Below are 20,126 nucleotides of genomic sequence, written 5' to 3'. Positions count from 1 at the left end.
ATTTCAGCCAGACCTCAAACACCACATCGATCCAGCTAAAGGTTAAAGGGTAATAACAGCCACAGACTACTTCAACACGACCGCCTTACAGTCGTATTTCATTTTTCCTATGTTTAATGCCTTCCAGCTCCTTTAATGGGCGCTCCGACTGGTTATCCGCACTATTTTGAAAGAGGCTGACCAAACTGTTAGAAAGGCCACCCTCCCCGAGCACTCCAGTAAGCCTGCGCTGCCAGTCGGCCATGCTGTTTCCAGACAGCCCAGTCATTTCCCAGCCCAGTGGAGCAGCACACTCTGACCTCTGCTGTGACCTCTGCCTCAACAGCCCAACTTCTAGCAACGGCTCCAGTCTAGAGAGGCGACTCAAGCCACCTCTGCTTATTTATGAGCCATTTCACACAGCGCTGCTCCCATTAGAGGCTCGGCCTTGGCGCACCGTACAAGCCGCTTCGTGCACTAAACACAGCGCACACAGGAGGGAACCCAGGCGGATGGGGGGGGGCGGGTGGAGAAGACCATTCGTTTTATTTAGTCGCAAGCAATTAATGCAGATTCAATTCCCTCGCAGCTTGTAGTTTAATCCAAAGTCCAAGTCGACACTTCCTTGCTTGAGGCTGTGAAGATGCGTGTCACAACCAAAAGCCACCGCCGAAACTCCGAAGCAGTTCTCTCAATCTTCTTAGCTAAAGCAGAGGGGACGCCTCCCGTGCAACGCGGAGTCAAAAACACACCTCGGCGAGAAGCAAAGTCTGACCGAGCAGGAGGTCGTGCCTCTGTTCTAGGAAACCGATCACTTCGCCTAACTCGATTTTTAATAATGCGTTGGGTTTTTTTTCTAACCATGTAATGAATTGCTATTTTACCATCCTTGGGGAAATCACCCCACACTGCTGTAATTTGATGGAGAAACAGGACCTGCAGGGTTATAGTTATTGAACCGTGATTGGACATTTAATTTTGTCGACGGTGGGCTGCTAGTCGGCACAGCCAGACAACGGCAGAATAAAAAAAAAAAATAAAAAAACAATGCTTAATTGCCTCACTATTAAATTCAACTGATGGATCGATTAGTTACTTCTTGGGTTGAACAAGATCGCGTCTACGCACGAGTCGAAACAAGATTAACCTCAGCTGGGGCACGCTGATCTTCGAGAGGCTAGGCTGCGAGCATTAGCTTGTTTATGTTGCACAGGAACGGAGGTTGCAACGTTGACTGAAAGCCCCAGAAGCTGCTTACGAAGATAGAGATCACCCACCTGTGATTGTGACAAACGCGTTGCCTTCTTCGCCCAGGAGTGGATTGATCAGCCGGCAGCTGTAGGTGCTGTTGGGCTCCAGCACAACCGTGAGCACGCTGGTCATAGTGAAGAGCCCTTCCTCGTTGGCCACCACTGAATTTGTGATGTTGTCTGTCAGGTTGCGACCACTTCCATCCTGCCAAATCACGTCGGCCTGAGGGTAACCACCGTAGGCCACACAAGTCAGGGCCACTTCATCGCCTGGACGCAAATTGGATTCAGGCTCCAAAGTCACAACGGGCTTGGAGTAAAAAGCTGAAAAACAGGGGGGGAAAGGGGGGGTTCAGGAAGTGAGGGAGGTAGGAAAGATGTTGCATGGGGTGGGTGAGGATGGGGAGAGGATAAGCAGACACAAACCGACATTAGTTAGATTCGCTGCAGTGAGAGTCACCCTGGGAACAGTTTGACATGATTCCCATTAAATTCTTAATTATATTTAGGGAGCTTAGCATAACACAGTGCTTAAGGTCTCACACACACACAGGCAGCAGCATCTGTGGCACATCCTGACGCTGCATCCCTGCGCTCTAACTCTATCTGCAGAGCCACGGCATTGGGCCATTTCCAGGAAGGAAATCAGGTGCAAGGTGGAAAATGGAGAGCGAAGAAACTGACGACTCAGAGATTTGGGACAGTTCAGCCTGTGGTACGGGAGATCCCAGACAGATGGAGGTGAGGGGTGGGTCATCAAACTTGGATGAAACCATGTTTCTGCAGCGCCTTGGGGCTAAATCGGGAGCGCGGAGGTGGCGAGGAAGACTCGTTCCCAGAACCAATCATCATACGGGGAACAATGGGGTGGAGCTGAAGGTGAGTGGAATCAACTTTGGGCTGCTTTTTCAAAAGTCAACTTTCCACATTTGGCATAAAAACACACCGACTTTCCCGGTTGTCCATTTGATTGACAGGGAGATTTCCACCGAGGCCTCCTTTCATTTCCTCCCTGCACAGCATGCAGGAATTCTACAATGTAACTGTAAATGTTGTCTAAATATAGAGGTCTATATAAGTCATGCACAAAATGAACCCAATTTGTCACTGTTGGAGGCATTGTTTTCTCTCTTCCCAGTTAGGGGGGGGGGTGTTATTCATTAACACCGCCTAATAGGCATGCGTCCTCAGAGAATAGGAGAGCAATCTCACAACAGATATAGAATTGGGAGAAGGGGGGAATGGCACACAGGATCATTATCAGTAAATAAAAGGCTCTCGGATGTGAAGGTGGGCAAGGCAGTCGCGCGGCAGAGAAGATGTTCGCGCTGGCTGATTGACCATAGCAACAGCTAATAATCAAAGTCAGCAGATATTGACCATGACAGAGACCACAATCAGGACTTATTGACCAAAAACACTCTTCCGGAGACTCGGAGATACAGTTTATCAGCAGTTAAGGGCTCGTGAAATGGAAATGGTCGCAAATCACCTTCTCCAGAGGTGACTGTAGAATGCCGTTCATTGCAAAGCTAAATTGCTAGCCTAAATGTGTGCATTAGCGTCGAGGTCAAATCCCGTTCCGCTCAATTGTTTCCAGGTGCAGTGATGGTAGGCTGCAAACATGAGCTCATTAAACAGCATTTGGCAATTATCAGGTCAATATATCAAACAGGATCTCCGAAACCACAACATTCAATTTGCATCACTCCTGAAACCTTCATAATGATCTTCTAATCTAGTGGGCAACGTGAGTGAAAACCTGCGTGTGAGAAAAATAATTGCAGAATATTCCCCGTTGCTCTGGGGGACTTTTGTTCAATCTGAGGAAACTAACCCTGATTATGTCAGGGCAGGACTTCTCTAGGCTTGGGCTTAGAGACCAATTACAGAAAAAAATGCATTGCAAACTAGAGAGGGGGGATACATTGGGTTTATTATTTATAGTTATATATTTAAAATTAGGATTTACTTCACCACAGAAGCTTAATAGAAGATGATCGCCTCACATCAGGAGAAAGCTGTACCCATCTCAGTACTAAAGCCCAGTAAATCATTTACACGAGTACTCCACCAACTCAACCGTTATCAGTAACATTATTTAGACCACCTTGTGTGTAGTTTCATGATTCTTAATGAAATAGCGAAGCGGGAACCAGAAAGAAGGGAAACGGAGCGTCGGAAGTGGACTCACCAGCCACCTGCAGGAGCAGAGCAGCACTGCTGTAGTCCTGCACCCTGACGAAGCAGGTATAGCTGCCCTCGTCCACCACCCCCACCTCCTTCAACAGGAGCGAGGCGTTGCCCAGGCCCAGCTGAGAGGGGAACAGGCTGGTGCGGTTGGCGAAGGCCTCGGCCTGGTCCACCAGCTGGTCGCGTCCCTCTGTGTAACCGTGCACGCTGCGCTTGGTGTCTGTCAGCTGCCAGAAAACCGTCAGATCCGACAGGTTGAAGTGGGCGTTGGAGCTGAAGGAGCAGTTGAGTGTGGCGTCCCTGCCGTGCAGCGCCACCACTGGCTGCTCCGGTACCGTCACCTCCATCACGGCTAGAAGAGGAAACAAGAAGACAAATGACAGATTTCATCTTTTGCCAAAGAGAGGCGCGCTGTAGGTTATTTTTGACAACCACAGGAAATGATGTCACAAAAAATAGCCAACAAATATCACCTATAGGCTGACCCTGAACATACAGTCGTCGCTGAGTTATAACAACCGTTTGAGAGTCACGCTGTAACTCTTTCAGAAACGTGTTGCCCCGCTCGTGCAGCTCGCTATCACAGCACAGGTGAGGCAGGACGGAAGCCAGAACGGAGAAGAAGAAGCCAGTGTTGGATCCAGAAGTAAGCATTAGGATTTATTTGTGTTTCTACAGGCTTTGCACCCTAGCAGTGGTTGAGTGTGTTTCATCTCAGCTGATGGCAGCAACAATATCAGTAAAGCTTTAGTTAAATCATAAGATAAATCTATATATATAGATATATCTTTTTTTAAAGAGGCAGCGCACCACTCTTGGGAGTGGGAACATTGCCTGTGTATCCGACCCATCACTTTAGCCCTGAAGCTGCTGATTTTTTCCATCCGCCTGTGTGCGTTGTTTGTCTAGTCTGGGCCATGAGCAAAGAGGACGCCGCATAATCACAGGGGATCGGCGGCCATCGCGCGTCCACGCTAGTCAGCGTTCTCCATTGATTCCTGTGGATTCTCTATTCTCTCCGGAACCCCTCATCAGCATCACAGGAGAGGAAAAAGAAGCCAGTCGGGCCCCTGAAGCAATGCACTTCACTTTACGCTCATCCTCTCTAATTGTCATAATCACGGTGGCATTTCAGCCTCTTCACCCCTTCTTGAGCTCCATCTATCACACAGCCAATGTCAATGAGGAGTCTGCAGCGAAGGAGAGCCGACTGCTGGGGCGGCGCGAAAAATGTATTCCACTATTAACAACAAGCGAGTCCTTACTCCGGTGGCCCCGCGTGAACGGGCGTCGCTAATTCAAGGCGGGCCTGTTTTCAATCACGTTCAGCCATATCCAACAAAGTAGCCTTGACCGAGTCAGCCCTTCCCATGCGCTCCTCTGTAGGAGCACTGCCACCTAGTGGTTCATCTCACAAGTGCAGCGCAGGGAGGCACTGAAACGTGCAGGACAGATGGCCGATTAATGCCATTTTATCAGTAAATAAATTTGATGTAGCTCTATAATTTTCACCTGGCACAAATGAGAGCCTCTGTGGAAATATGCAATCCTCTGAGCCCTGCTGAGAGGGGGGGTTTGGCCTTTACTAAAGCACTTCAGGTGCTCTGAGTTGGGGACAGTTATTCTACCCCACTTACTGCCTCCACATTCAATCAGCTGTGCTGTACTACAGCGCACCATGAGAGAGTTATCAGGGCGATGTATGGCAGGAGCAGGCGGCATTATGCCACCGTCACTGGAGATATGTGAGGACATTTCTGCGGTGTGTATTTTGGCTGGTTTTGGAGGTGGTCCAACCTTTGGGGTAATGAATAGTTGACGGGCAGTTTTTTTTTTCTTTTCTCAGTGCGAAGGAGTCAGCGACGGCCGTCTCACTGAGAACAATTAAATCACTCCCGTGGACGGGATGAATTACACATGAAGCAACATGGGAGGGGAGCTGAGGGAGGCACAGGAAGAAGGACCACATTGGTCTAAATCTTGGAGATAATATCAGCAAACAACCTAGAGAGGAGGCTGTGGCTGAGCCTCGGACATTAATCTCAGTCAAAGAAGAGAGAGATCCATAGTCCCCTCCCTCTCCCGATATTGCTGCTTCCACTTTCACTTCTTCTGTGTCTGGTGACCAACCGGTCCTGAGAGAACGCAGCCTAACACAGGGGCCACATGGAGAGAATCCAAGAGGAGCACAGGCAAAACAAGGGCAGAGAAGCAGGATAAAGCAAAGCAGCCCACCCGACCTCACAAAGAGCCCTTGTGAGGCTCTAGTTGTCAAAAGTGAAATACCACAAGCCAATATTTGGCTGTCTTCCTGCTGCTGTTTACACCAAATAGCGTTCTTACCTGCAGACCCGACTGTTGATCGTCCCTCTTCAAGTTCGCACTTGACACACACACACACAAAACGTGATCTTGGGGGAGACAAGTGCCAGTAGTAGAAGTCGAAGATTACAACACAAGTGGTCTTTGGTGAGAGGGTCGAGCCGCACCTTGGCGCCGGGGTCGTGGGTTTGTTTTCAGGGGCTAAGTGCTGGGGTCTGGCGTCCTGGTCTAACCTCGCGAAGAAAAGACACCCAGAAGCCGCGCTGGGAGATGTCAGACGCGCGGATTTACACGCTGCACTTTGTGTTTATGGGCGCCGGCTCCATTTGAGTGCCGGTGAGGCAGAGATCGGCACTTTCGCCGCTGACATGAAATAAACTCATTATGCCCTCTGTGAGTGCTGGTAACGGCCCTGGTTGGCAGGGCTGCACAGGAATGGTGAGAGAGGAGACGATTTCCACGCCGCTATCTGCCTTCAGAACGAAAATCCAACCGCTGCTTCCATGCTGTCAACAAGGCGCTCCATTATGCTTTCATCAGACGCGCGTAATATACAGTAAGCTGCTCCAGGCTTGTTATTCCTATAGTATCAGCCAGGTGGGGGCTGGAACAAGTGACAGCATGAGGGCTGTAAGTTTTGCAAAATGACTGGAAAATGCAGCGGAAGCCTTTCTTTATTGTTTGGAATGCAGAAATGGAAGCGTTTACATGTGCCAGGCAGGTGGGAGTACAATTATTCTCTTTTGGTGAAGACCTATAGGACAGGGGCGTTGCAGTCAAATGTGAATCGTGGTTCCTGGTTCCTCTCTGAAACACACAAGCTAAAAACCTTCTGAAACAGCTGCCGAATTAGCGGAGCGGCGGGCACCGACGGCGGAGGTGCGCTCCAGCAACCAGCCCTCAACGGATGACTGCAGGAGAAACAGACGGAGCAAACGGGATTGGAATCGTGCGAGAGCAGCCAACAACAGGAGAAGGAGAACTAATGAAGCCCTGGATGTGAACGGGATGGAATCCCCACTCCCAACATTGACTCCCCATCTTTGAGGAACTTCGAGGAACCAATAACAACATTTCAGTGGGTAGAAAAGAGCAATATGTCGCGTGCTGTTTGCATAATGAGCCCAACGCTAATAAATTCCACATTGCATTAATAAACCAAGCTGAAATGTGGTCTTAGTCCAGGGTGAGAAGCCTGGTGATGCGATCTGTTGTGTAAAGCAGCACTAGTGTGGTCCTAAATGAATATTAAACACTTGGGCAGGAGTGAAACGCAGGTGCCTGTGTCACGCGCGAGTGCACAGAGCATGTTTTAATTTATCGAAACATAAGCTTTATTAATTATCAAGCAGAGTGCAAAGTGCTGATGTGGGGCTTTAACAGCACATCGGTGAGGTTTGAGAAACCTAAAAATGACTTTTACTCTTTAATATATGCAGATGGGGGGGGGGGGGGGGGGGGGGGTTAGGGTTCTATTGATCATCATCGGTTTCCATCCACAGAAACAAGAGCCGCTGGAGTCGCGCGTCCGCGTCTTCAGCGCAAACTGGAAAAGTGGATCGTAAGTGGAATCCGATTTTTGAACGTTGAAATGTCAATTAATGGCGGAGTTCTAATCTCTCGGGACGGGATCGATGAGAAATCTGGCTTCGGTTGCGTCATTCATGTGATAAGCACACACAGCCCCCCCGCGATGCACCAGAGAGCGCATTGATATTCCACATCTGTAGAACTCCTGATAGCTTCACATACTGTCGGAGGAATTGGACACGGGATCCAGAGGAGCGGCTCAATAAAGCGATGCAACTCCGACTCGGCTCAGTATCGAGCTACAACCACACAAAGATTAGCACCTCTCACTCCCACTGTATAAAATTCAATAACAGACAGTGAGCAGAGCTATTTACACAATCGCCGGAGCCATTTGTCAAACACAGCAAGCGCGCATGTTTGAGGGCTCCATCTAAAGCCTCGCGGAAACATATGACGAGACAGGAAGTATCCCCATGATTTGAGCAAATAAGGCGAATCGAGCACCGGTGCTGGAGAAGGTAATATTGACACAGCAGAGTAAACACATGCAGTACCAACAGACTGCAGCGACGGTGGGGTTTTAGTGGGCAACAAGGCAGGGAGCAGAAGGAGGCTTTTACAACACTGCCCCCATCCGTCGGTAATGGTCACTGCAGCGCGACGTTGTCAGGTCTTTCTGAATCACCTCAGCATCAAAGAACTTGACTGAAAAGATCTGAGGGTTTTTTTTTTTTTTACAGAGTATTGTTGTGGTACTGTCACCAATCTCTGGAAAATGGGGAGAGCTGCATCAGGCTGCCACGCTGTTAGCAAGGATGAAAGGACCAAAGAAGGACCAAACATTGGCCATGGGAGCTGTGTCTGTCTTAAGCAGCACGTTTTCCAGTGGCCCGCCGGTGAAAAAGCCATGATACGGAGGAGATTAAGCCAGATTTAGAGCCATCTATAATGTAAAGGGGTCACTTTCAACATTAAGCTCGGAGCATAATCTCTTTCATTCCCATTTTTCCTTCTCCTGGAGCTCAGCATACGAGTGCCCTCACTCAAGGAGAGATGCAGCCGATGGCAGATAAGGAAGACTATGACTTGCTTATTTTCAGCGGCACAATAAATCAAGATAGGATTTACTGTTGTGCTATTTTGCTCTCCCCCCCCCCCCCCTCCTTCTCATCCTCCCACTCCGCACCCGTCTTGCCTTATTCATAGACGTATGCCTCCTCATATCCCGTCAATAACCTGTTAATGGGCTCTGGCAGTCAGATAATAAAGCGGGCTGAGGAACAGCGGGGAGATAAGGACAAGCTTCTGGCTTATGAGTGTGACACAGAGAGCTTTTGATGAGCCGGAGGCTGGAGAAAAGGGACGGCGATGATGAAGAAGCCTCAAAATCAAGCCAACGGCAGTCGACCCCGGCTGCATTCTGCACGGCTCAGACGCGGGAACCAACAAAGCGGCGGCGACCCACGCCGTTCTGCCAGCTGCGGTTTATCACTGAGCTAATCTAATGAAGGATTCGGGGGGGTGGGGGATGCAAAAATGACTCCCGATCAATAGCAGGACTGCGGGACCTGTCACGGGCCCTCCTCAAGAGGAGAAACATCCGCAGCTGCTCCTTTACATCCTTGCAGAATTCCGCTTCTGACCCACTCCGGCGACGGGCGTGTCATCTGCTGCGTTACGTTAGGGTCAATATGTCGACGCCGGCGAGTCTCTGACATCACCGCCGCCGCTTCCCAACACGACCACCTCGGGGAAGGTGTCACCGGATCAGCAGCTGCTTTCCAAGCACACACCGGCGTCGGTTCATCACGGCCCAGTAGGCACACAGCCGACCCACACGTGGCTCCGGGCCCCTCGGCCCCTCCAGAGCTGCAGCCTCTGCATATTAACCATATCAATTATTTAACAACACCACAGGAAAGCATTTTTAGGGCTCGTTGAAATAATCATGAGGCGCTTGTTGAGTAATCTACGCTTTTCACTCAGCTGTGAGAAAAGAGCAGGCGGGAAAGCGCGTGCGAGGGAGGCCGGCGGAGAGCGGTCATTATGCACGCACTGCGGCGAAACCAATCTTTGTTGCGCTTGCCCTCGATTGTTTTTAAAAGGATACTTCACTGGACGCAATCAAATTAGCAAGAACATCACTGATATGGGGTAATAACCCTAAATTGAATTTCTGCACAGGCTAAAGTGTCCCCTCTCTGCAGAATCAATTGCTGTGAAGGGAAAAGGAGGACAGAAGGAGGACATTCATGGTTAGCAGACCTTTAAAAAGTACGCCAGAGATGTGGACGTGAGTGGGCTATATTCAGACTTTGGAGCGCTTCCACAACACGCGTCTGCTGACTGCTGCAATTGACGCCGTCATTCCAGCTCTGGTAATTAATGTGAATTAGCTTACAGCCCCCCTCACAGAGTAAAATCAGGTCAGCTTTCCAGTTTTGCATCGGTGCGAATGCAACTGTATCTCATTGTTTGGCTACAAAGACCTGGTAGCCCAGGGGGCTACGCTACGCTAGGTTACGCTAGCCCAGCAGGCAAAACAACCAGAAGAAATTAGCCCCTGAGCCAGCGCGGGGGCCCAAGTGTCATAAATGTGCATGTACAATAACGATCACGCCGTATCGCTGAGTTGGTCCAACAAGATTTCCTGCCTGTGGACTCCTTTCTGAGTAACATCTGAGGGAACTTTCATAGTTAGATGATCCGTCATGTGACTACTGAGTCAGGATACAGCTGGAAGCTGCACAGAGTGTCACTGCGCCGGGGTGACAGTCCTGTCCTGTGCCGTCCTTGTGTTAAACTTTACCCAACAATGCCCTTGTGATCTGGCAGGAGCCACGGAGTTAGCCTATCTAACATTAGCAGCTGGACTAATTGAGCATCAGCACAGCTGGCTACAAGGCAAATTAATAGAAAATATTCCCACTGAGGAACCAGGGGAACGCAGTGTGCTCCTACACTTGACATCTGACTTTTTTTCCCCGTGTTGCTCTAAAATGCACCTGAATCCCTCGGAACATGTTAGCATAGCGTCAATTATAATAATAATAATAATGCACCAAGTTGTCGCGCCAAAGGAGGCCCCAGCTAATTCACTTAGCGCTCCAGTTAGCGGAGAGAAATAATCATTGCGTAGGCCACAGTAGCCCATTACCCGTGAGTTAAAGAACTCCATCAGTCCCAAACAGCCCTCCTCCTCTCCTGCAGTGAGAGGAGCCAGCGCGACAGCCGATGTCACACGGTGGGTAATGAGCAGGCCGTGGGCTTGTTTGTGCTGGGGAGAGAATAGATCCCTAATGAACCACTGAAGACACTTAGGTCCGCCGAGACGTCGCTGAAATGTGCCGCTGATGGCCGACAGGAGGTTGTGTGAGCTCGACCAGAGAGGAGGCCAATTTGCAGCTATTTTCAAATGTGGCTTCTTTTTTTTTTTCCTCCATCGGGTAAAAAGTTCTTCAACTCTCCAAAGTCGGCTGAGCACGTTTGTAGGAACCTCCATGAGGAACCTGGGCCAACGCTCATGTTCGAACATACGTGCTGTCGACCCCCCCGGACTCACGGACGGACTGTGCGCCTCTTTTTAACACCGCAGCATTTTTTATTTTATTTTTGAAGCAATCCTAGGGAAGTGAAACTTGTGCGTGAGCTATGGGTCTTAAAACTGCAGCCACAAAGCTGTTTAGCTCTGTTATAAATGTGACTTCAGCCTCACACCCCATCATGAGTCACACAGATGAAATGCACTTGTAGCAGTTTTCACCCCGGGCCTCTCCCGCCCTGAAATTCCCATCCCAACTGGTGCGGAAAAGGTCAAAACTATTCTTCCTTATGAGCTGGATAATAACCGAAGCGGGGGCCCGCGGTGACCCTCGTAAAAAACTTAAAGGAAATATTTTGTAATATGTCTCGATCTGCCGGGGGAGGCCTTTAAACGGGGAGGGGTTGTAACTTCCAGGCCACTGGCAGATTATTTTGTGGGAGTCGTCCGGTTTTCGCTTTGCCTGTTTCTGTTCAGCGAAGCTGCGGAAAGGGGGGGGGGGGACTGAAAGGCCTGGCGGGGTGTATTCTTTAAAACAGAAGGCAGCACGTTCCTGCTGTGATGGCTCGGCACTAATGGAGGAGCAGAGACGGGGCGCATGCAGGGGGGGGCACCCACCCGTAGCTTGGACGGCCAGTATTGTGGTCAGCAGGAGGGACAGCATGGTCTTCCAAGGTGGGTCGAAAATGCAGGTCCACTTCTTCAGGCACAGTTCTGCAGGGAGGAAGAACAGATGAGGATGAGGATGGGGGGGGATTTTGGTCCAAACAATAAAAGAACAACCTGTATTATCTCATTCTTAGGCAGTGTGTGTGTGTGTGTGTGGGGGGGAGTTATCTCCAAGCTTTTGTGAAGGTGACACTGTTTTTCTCTTTGAAAGGGAGGGAAGCTGTGGTGACAAATGGGGATTTCCAGAACGGGCAGGAAACGGCCAAGTCATTTTCTCCGCTTTCACCGCTACTTTAGCAGAGAGGAGCGGGAGACAAAACACCCCCCCCCCCCCCTCTCTGTCTGACCCACATGAAATATTTATGAGAGATACACCTCAGAGACGGTGCTAGAGGTCAGGATTTGCATGAGTATTTCTGGGACCAGAGATATTAGTATTTGTATTGTTTTCCAAATTAACATAAATTCAATGTTTTGCGGCCACAAAAAAGGAGGTTTGGGTCTCAGATCGGTACCGGGGCAACACACCAAGCAGGCCATGATGTCGCGTCAATGGAGGTGCACAGAGGGTCATTTATTCTACAGGTAAAAGTCCGCATCACAGTGAAAGTTATCGTGATTTACAGGTCAGTTGACTTCAGAAGTGCGAAAATCGGTATTTATAACCACAAATGTTACTATTACAGAGTGATTGTGGCATATCTCCTTTTCAAAAATGGATAAATGATGAGTTTATACACATTAGTTACCAGAGAGACTGGTCTCAAATCGGTTTGTGCATTCTTAAAGTGATAAATGGCACATGAACAGAGTGCATTATGGGCATTTTTGTACAAAAAGACAGGATCTCACAGCAGAAGTGGTTTCCAATCCAGAACAAGCAGACTGAACAAGGAGGACTTGAAAAATGGGTCGGAGTAAATAGATGCCAGAGTAGCTCAAAACATCCTTTCAGACAGCTTCTAAAATGGCTGCTAATCTACAGGATCTGGCTGTTAAAGGAGTCCACTTCATCTGTTCCACAGAGAGCAGAGGGACGCAGACAGGATGTTCGGAAATGTATGCAGCCCTGAAAGGTCTAGTTTCCCTCTTTTATTGCATAAGGAAAGGACCCACGCGTGTGCTTCCTTTACGCTCACTTCCTCTCAGCTAGCCATCTATATCCTGTTTCCTCCTGTCCTGTTCCAGTAACACCTGGGAGGTCCGCCGCTGTCAGCAGGGAACACTCTGACTGACAAGTTACTTTACTCAAGATACTCTGATGCTGTGGGGGGGTTGAGTGAAGACACAAATGAAGTGGCGTCGACTGTAGAGCAGAGACGTACTGTCTAGCTAACGCTAAAGCTAAAGGGTTTCTTCATGCATCTCTAGTGGGTTCTTGTGGACATCAGGGTGATGCCCGATGCCGTAACGCCTCAAAGATTATCCCGGGGCCTCATGTTTGAGTGATAAATTACCGATGCAGAAGGGTATACACAATGAGATTTAGTTTTATTTGAAAAAGTGATTATAGTGTATTAGCGTAAACGTGTTTATCACACGCTATTCCCATAAATCCCCCAGATGGGTGGTCTACTGCAGGTTTGACCATTAGAAAAGTCCATTCTGTGCAGAAAAGACAATTACATCAGATGAAGGTCGTTAAAAGCCGGTGAGCTGGTGCGAACTGGGAACGCTGTCATCAGCCTGGTGGTTTAACCACCAGCTTTTTTGTGAAACTCCATTTAGGAGCTCAGCAGAGAGGATGTGGGCAGGAGTGCAGCTTCATCACAAGTTTCCATAACAGCCCACTCACCGCCGGCTCCACAGACCTTCAGAGGGCATTAACCAGCCAGGGACCAAGTGAAAGAGACACTTGAGGCACTACGCTGCCTGAGCCTCCCTAAATATTAATGCAGCTGTGGATAATACGGACCCACCGGGTAAAAATAACGACAGCTTTAGATAGATTTGATATGACTTGTGACAAATACATATCAAAGCACCATTCAGGTACACCTTCCTCGGCTTCCTAGCAAGAAAAAACAGGCGTACCCTGTTTCTGTTTATCAGGAGTGTAATGACAGGCTTTGTTCATACTGATCAAAAGCATGTGCATCATTTCAAATGTGTGTGTGTGTGTGTGTGTGTGTTGGGGGTGTTTCTTGTTTAGCTGCTGTAAATAAATTATTGGGTGTGAAACAGGACGTTGAATGACATCCAATCACAGTTTATAGCAGTGTTCCCAGCGTGCAGCGATACCTCTGGTACCAGCTGATTTTTTTGGCAGTTTAAAAGTACGGCTCGATGCAGAACAGTCCAGACAGAAATCACGGCCGCCTTTTTTCCAAATAGGTCAGATGTGTGTTATTTTTCCCCGAGGGCAGCGTTCTGAAGAGTGCCAACACACCAGCGCAGCGTCAGAGTCTGTCTGTGGCGCGCAGACAGCAGGAAGCCATCAAAGAGTTTCTTACCGAGTGACTCAAGCTCTAAAACTGACCCCATGCCAGCCCATAAACGCTTTAATCTGCCCAGGAATCTCACCACAATTCCACTTTAACGACTCGGTTCAATGTCAAACAAGCTGACCGCGCTGGCGGAGCAGAAACGGGCAGAATGGAATCAGACTCATCTTTAGGTGCAGGCGGTTATCTTCCCAAATGTGCCCTTCTTCACGCCATTGTTCCACTGTGTCAAAACTATGTCTGACTTCCTGATTCCCGTAGAGTTTTTTCCTTTCTAACGACAGTCGCCAGTGTAATTCCTTTTGACATATAGCGAAAGGCAGCATTAAATTAAGGTCCCAAAAAAGGTGAAGCCGTCCTCAGACTTCACTTATTCGGGGGTTTTATTCCAGGAAATGTTTTTTAACAGTTTGGCACTTGAACTCTTAATTCATAACGTCTCAAAGCTAATAATGACCCCGGCAGTCTCATTAGCAAACGGATGGTGTCAGATCCAAATGTCTCGAACCATCGAGATGATGGCAGTGTTCCCCACATGAGAACCAGCGTGAGCCTTTTACACTGTAGGGCAGCTGGGACAATTCAGCAAACCGTGGTGAGTGAAGGCTGGACTTGTTCCACCTAGAGAAGCATTTCCTCTATTTCCTGCAGCTGGTTGCAAGAAGCCATTAATGATTCAATAACTCATTCATAAACCCCAAGAAAGTCTTACAGCCCAGACATTGGATTAAAGTTTCTGCTCCTGACTGAATTCAGAGTGGGTCAGCATCAGCTTCACACATCAAGCCAACAACTTAAACTTCACGCATGCATTAATGTGGAGATGACATGTTATGCACCCCCTAAAGGCACAGTGTAATCACATTACAGGCAAAGCAACACGGAATTTTGCATAATGACAAATAATGTTATCATTGGGTGAAACTGTTAAAGGCTTATTCCCAGACAAATAGTGAAGATAGAAACTTCTATCGCCTGGATCACATCAGGAAAAGTCAAAGCTGCTTTGCGACCTCTGGGAAAAGAAACGTGTTTCCACCCGGTTTCGAACCGGGGACCTTCTGCGTGTTAGGCAGACGTGATAACCACTACACTATGGAAACCTGCCACGTGCTACCAGTGTGTCCAGTAACCTTTCTCATGATGTAATGTATGTATAATGTATACATTACATTATTATACATTACATTATAATGTAATGTATAATTATATGTAATCGAAACATTACTTTTAGCTGATATTGAATGGTCAACAGATAATCTGGCGAGTCTCGCTGCTCTCCACCAAGCTATGCTTTAAGATCCGACAATAATACGGAGAAAAAAAGCGATTAAAACAGGCAGAAAGAATGGAATATATAGGGTTAGTTCTTTCAAGCGACGTGTTTTACCAATGACGAGCATAACTACGACTGTCTGCTATTTTAATCGTGGCAGTCGCTGTGGCGCAGTAAGGATTTGCTGCCGGATGGGGGCGCTTCAGGCTCCATAAATGCTGAATGTATAGCTTAGCACAGCGTCAGGAACGGTACATCATACACTAAAGAAAATAGCTTTTCGTCTTATTTGAATTAAAATTGCAAGCGTGCGGCCCAGCTAAAGGTGGCTGACTCCGACCTCATGGGGTTCTTCTGTTCCTCAGAAGCAGCTGTTGATATTTAGTTAGAAAAGTTGACTCCATTCATTGTTTCAGACTATGTCCCAAAGACACGACTGGAGCCTCGGACTGGTGTAGAAACAACTCGGGACTTACCATGCTGGGGAGCAAAACTCTTCAAAATCACAAACCATCCAGCGGCGGCGACTGTCGCTTTTGGGCCACAAAGCCGACTTTTCCCCCCCAACAAGACTTAATTTCGTATAGCCTATAACAGTAAAGTTGGACGACTACCGATGGGTATATACTTCGTTGGGGCGGACGATAGCACTGTGTGTGGGGATATGTTCCATTGATTTGGGACGGGGTTTCTTCCAAAAGTAACCACTCCTTACTGCTCCGTCCAGCAGTGATGTCATGCCGTGGGGGATAGACTGTTGAGGACGGACTCTGAGATTAACCGTTTGTGAACACTTTTTCGGGTCGGCGTCTTATGCTTACTGTATATTTCAGTACATACCGACATTGTCTGGCACTTGTTTTATCGCTGTGTTAAACTGGAAATTCACCAAGACGCCGTCCACACCACTGCGGTCAGGCGCTGAGAAGTACAAATGTAACGATACTATATCTCAAAAATCAACATAAGTCTAATCGTATTTTGGAGTTTTGTTTTTTTAAGTTTTAAGTTTGGAGTTTTGTTTTTTAACTGCACAAAATAAATATGAAAAAGAAGCCATGTTTCCACCCGGTTTCGAACCGGGGACCTTCTGCGTGTTAGGCAGACGTGATAACCACTACACTATGGAAACGATACGCTACGGTTAACAATGAGAGATCAAAGGATTTTATAATGACACTAAATATATATATTGTGGCATCTTTAACCTTTCTTTTTTTATTTAATCTTGCAGTAAAGAGACTTTACGTTAAGAAGCGTGTTTCTTATATAGTGACGTCAAGCGGAAGCAGAACACATCACGTGACCAACACCAGGAAGTAATCGAATGCTCTTAATAACATGGTGAGGGAGCAATTTTTTCAGTTATTTTTTGTGTTTCCTTTATACTGGTCGACTGTTTTAGACTATATGCTTTGTTAGAGTATTTAATCGATATTTAGTTAACTATAAGGTTCAGCAAATATTAGCACGTAGCTCTGGTCGTGCAGATTTGCGAACGTGTAAATCTGCAAAAATTGTTTAGCCTAGTTGCGTTTAATCGTCTTCAAATATTTAAGATGACTGAGATGGTTTGTGTGATCTGTCCTGCGTTCTATTTTAACGACTTTAACACCTTTAATTGTCATCGAACAGGTCGAAATGGGATCTTCAGAATGGCAGCTGTCTTTGAAGCTGATGAACCAGCCCAAATCCACCTTCCACTTCCCAGAGATGATGCCAGGAGATGTTTCACCTGGAGAATACAGAGTCGCCACTTTAAAACAACTTGTGGCGGCTCAACTGCCAGACTCCATCCCGGATCCTGATCTTATAGGTTGGTTCCAGCTGTAAAGGAAGTGGTTCCGTGCGTCTTCCACAAGGACCAGTAATCGATCTATGTTGTCTCTTGCTTTTGTCTTTAAGTCAGTCAGAGCGTTATTAATATTGTGATTTCAGAGCTGGTCCACTGTGGGCGGAAACTTAAAGATGACCTGACGTTAGATGCCTGTGGAATTCTGTCGGGCTCCACCATACACGTCCTGAAAAAGACCTGGCCAGAGACTGAGAGCAGTGCAGGTGTGTGTGTTTGACATGTGAGCAGATGTTTTCATCCACGCAGCTCTTTTGTCTAAACGGGTGAACGTTTCCCTCTGTTAGAGCCTGTGAACAGAGCTACTGCAGCCAGGGAGTTCAGGGTGTTTCACGCTGCTCTCCACTCTCTCAACTCTGCTTACAGAGACTCGGTGAGTAAAACCCAAAGAGACACCTGCTGGAAATTAAAAACAAGCCAAGACCTGCTTGCTTACATTTTTCCAGCCCATTATGCACAACTGGAGAGCAGAAAAATGCTTCGAGTAGACTTGAAATGTGATGTGTAGATTCAGATTCAGCATAGATTAAATGTTACCATCTAAATTAAGTGGCTATCAAAGGCTTTTTCGCCATTGTCATTATTGTTTTTTATTAGGAACCTTAACAAGGTAACACATTTTAAAAATAATTTGCTGATCTCTGCCAGGATCACTGTTCTCTTTTAGACGTGACGCCAGAAGAAACTTGGGAAAATATGTTTACTTTGGTGGAGAGAAGATTGAAGCTGCGGGGTTAATTTTCTCAGAATTCAGTTGGATCCCTTCTGCTCCGTCTCTCCTTTCACACACTTTCTCTAGGTGTATAAAATGCTGACAAATAAAGAGTCTTTGGATCAGATCATCGTGGCCACACCGGGGCTCAGGTCGGATCCAGTTGGCCTCGGTAAGACCTCTAATGTTTGACAAACACCTCGAATGACATCACGGCGTTGAGGCTTCCTGTCTCCCTTGTGTGTCCATCCAGGTGTCCTGCAGGACAAAGACCTCTTTGTGCAGTTCACGGACCCTAGCATGCTGGATCTGTGAGTGTCAGCTCCCCGTTGAGTTCGGCGCCACCACACCGGCGCGAGCTAATCGTAATCTCCGCCCGTCTGTCGCAGGTTGATCAGTTCCCACCCAGCCCTCGTCAACGCCATCGTCCTGGTGCTGCACTCGGTGGCGGGCAGCATGCCGGCGCAGTCCAGCGGCAGCTCCTCGCGCAACGTCTCGTCCAGTTCTTACAGCGATATGCCGGGTGAGACGCACACACGGGGCAGGTTCTCTTTTTTGCTTTGAGGGGGGAAAAAAAGGTACAAACGACAGGTTTCTTGTTCTGGCAGGAGGCTTCATGTTCGAAGGCATGTCTGACGACGAGGAGGATTTCCAGTCGGTGAGTCTGGCATAGTCAGACGTGTTGCCCAGCAGGTTAGGCCCATGGTCACCTTTTGGATGTTTGTCCCAGGGAAGTCCAGCCGGAGGCCCCAACAGACTGATGGGCTCAGCGGGGATGCGTCCGGTGTCGCTGGGCCACAGCGGGGCGACGGGCCCGCGGCCCATCACACAGAGCGAGCTGGCCACAGCTCTGGCTCTGGCCAGCACCCCCGAAAGCAGCGCCGTCACTCCAACTACATCCAACCAGGTCGGACTTGTCTGAACTAAAAGGATCGAGGAAATATCTTACACGACACTGCTAATGTGCACTTCCTGTCATCCCCACGTGTAGGGCGACCCCGCCAATAACGTACCGCCGATGCCAGCGGGGACCCCGGTCAGTAACGACCTGTTCAGTCAGGCTCTACAACAAGCGCTGCAGGCCTCCAACATGTCGGCACTGCAGGTGAGATTGACAACTCTCATTATTAAATCTCATTTATTCCAGAGGATGAGCCTCTCATCAACCCAAACCCCGTTACACTGTTGTTTTGGAGTCGTTTTTGTTACATGGCGAAAAAGATGCAGATGTATTTTGTGTGAAGCTGGAGAGTGCGGCTGGTGTTTGGGCCCGCTCACACTGACAGCGTGTGTTTGATTTGCAGGGACGCTGGCAGTCCCAGATGCAGCAGCTCAGGGACATGGGGATCCAGGACGAGGAGCTGATGCTGAGGGCGCTGCAGGCCACAGATGGTGACATCCAGGCTGCCCTGGACCTCATATTTGCTGGAGGCCCAGGACTCTAAGCCCAGAGGGGCCCCTACAGACTGAGAGAGCTGTGGGAAAAGAAATGTGGCTCCACAGAAATAACTCAGATTCAATAATACGTTTTCGTTTTTACCTACTTCCTTGACCGGTCATCATCAGATCAGCTTTTTACTATTTACAGTATTCCTATTTACTAAGTATGATCATAAGTCCTGAGCTGTTGACAGTGTCTGTTCACTACTGACATGATCTGTGTCGCATAAATTCAGTATTGAACTCTGTCGAAATGCTGTTTCATTAAAGGTATAATGTTGAGTTGATTGATTTGATGGTAACCACAGTGAACACATGTCTGATCTGACATTAATGTTATTATTGTCCTATTATAATACAGTAGAACCTGCATCATTGCCAAGGACTTCACATAGCAATTCCAGTGGCCCTTCAAGTTGAAAGGTGTCATCTAAATATCTGTAAAGTAGATTTGACTACTATAAATGCCACATTGAAGTACTCAGTAATACTGAAGTACCAGTTTTTAGTACTTGATCTTTTTTTATTATTATTATTTAACGTATTCACCTTTCTACTCTCTTGGTTTAAAACTATTTTACATTTAACCAGCACGTTTGTTTTTCCTCTATAAACTTCTGTGACGTTTCACATGTATGCGCAGTTCCCATGTTTGGACACTAGAGGGGGCTCCAGTAGTTCCTCTTTTTCCTCCGCAAATTTAAAACTTCTCTTCTTTCCGTCGAACTGGTTTAAAAATGTATTTATTTTTGGTGAGTTAAGCTGCTCAGACAAGCATTACTGTAAAACTAAAGCAATGCCCACGTATTCTTATACTGACATCTGTCCAAATCATTGCCCATTGTTTCCCAGAACTTATTTCTCAACAAAACCCCTCATTTGCTTTGTCTCGTCGTGTCCAATCAGGGGTGGGGG

At 47.8% G+C, this 20,126-nt stretch overlaps 2 protein-coding genes and 2 non-coding genes across 5 annotated transcripts in view; 1 reads left to right on the top strand and 3 right to left on the bottom strand.

Annotated features, from left to right (window-relative positions):
* The window catches only part of cd276 (CD276 molecule), a 48,206-nt gene extending 32,269 nt beyond the window's left edge, over positions 1-15,937 (bottom strand). Inside the window, exons 1-4 of one of the 2 annotated variants that reach the window (XM_057012717.1) lie at positions 15,684-15,937; positions 11,437-11,532; positions 3,424-3,774; positions 1,257-1,553 (exon numbers count right to left, since the gene is read on the bottom strand). In XM_057012717.1, the coding sequence (XP_056868697.1) occupies positions 1,257-1,553; positions 3,424-3,774; positions 11,437-11,482 (694 nt within the window). In that variant the 5' untranslated portion in view covers positions 11,483-11,532; positions 15,684-15,937. Of the gene's footprint in view, positions 1-1,256; positions 1,554-3,423; positions 3,775-11,436; positions 11,533-14,010; positions 14,157-15,683 lie in introns of those variants that run through there. The other variant, XM_057012726.1, reaches the window with a different exon arrangement.
* Positions 14,962-15,034, bottom strand: trnav-aac (transfer RNA valine (anticodon AAC)). The gene has a single exon. It is a non-coding gene; the product is annotated as a tRNA-Val (tRNA).
* Positions 15,938-16,266: 329 nt separating the features above from the next.
* On the bottom strand, positions 16,267-16,339 carry trnav-aac (transfer RNA valine (anticodon AAC)). Its single transcript has one exon. It is a non-coding gene; the product is annotated as a tRNA-Val (tRNA).
* An 87-nt stretch (positions 16,340-16,426) lies between these two features.
* Positions 16,427-19,493, top strand: ubl7b (ubiquitin-like 7b (bone marrow stromal cell-derived)). Its single transcript, XM_057012703.1, has 11 exons — positions 16,427-16,551; positions 16,843-17,023; positions 17,146-17,265; positions 17,347-17,432; positions 17,859-17,943; positions 18,025-18,082; positions 18,161-18,294; positions 18,380-18,429; positions 18,502-18,678; positions 18,763-18,876; positions 19,076-19,493. Exons 1-11 carry the CDS (start codon positions 16,549-16,551, stop codon positions 19,214-19,216), a joined length of 1,149 nt encoding a protein of 382 aa, XP_056868683.1. The 5' UTR covers positions 16,427-16,548; the 3' UTR covers positions 19,217-19,493.
* The last annotated feature ends 633 nt before the right edge of the window (positions 19,494-20,126 follow it).

Source organism: Takifugu flavidus, chromosome 2 (assembly GCF_003711565.1).
Source record: "Takifugu flavidus isolate HTHZ2018 chromosome 2, ASM371156v2, whole genome shotgun sequence".
In the NCBI taxonomy this organism is placed as follows: Eukaryota; Metazoa; Chordata; class Actinopteri; order Tetraodontiformes; family Tetraodontidae; genus Takifugu; species Takifugu flavidus.
Note: the sequence above shows the minus strand (reverse complement) of the source record. Positions and strands in the feature narration are given on the sequence as shown.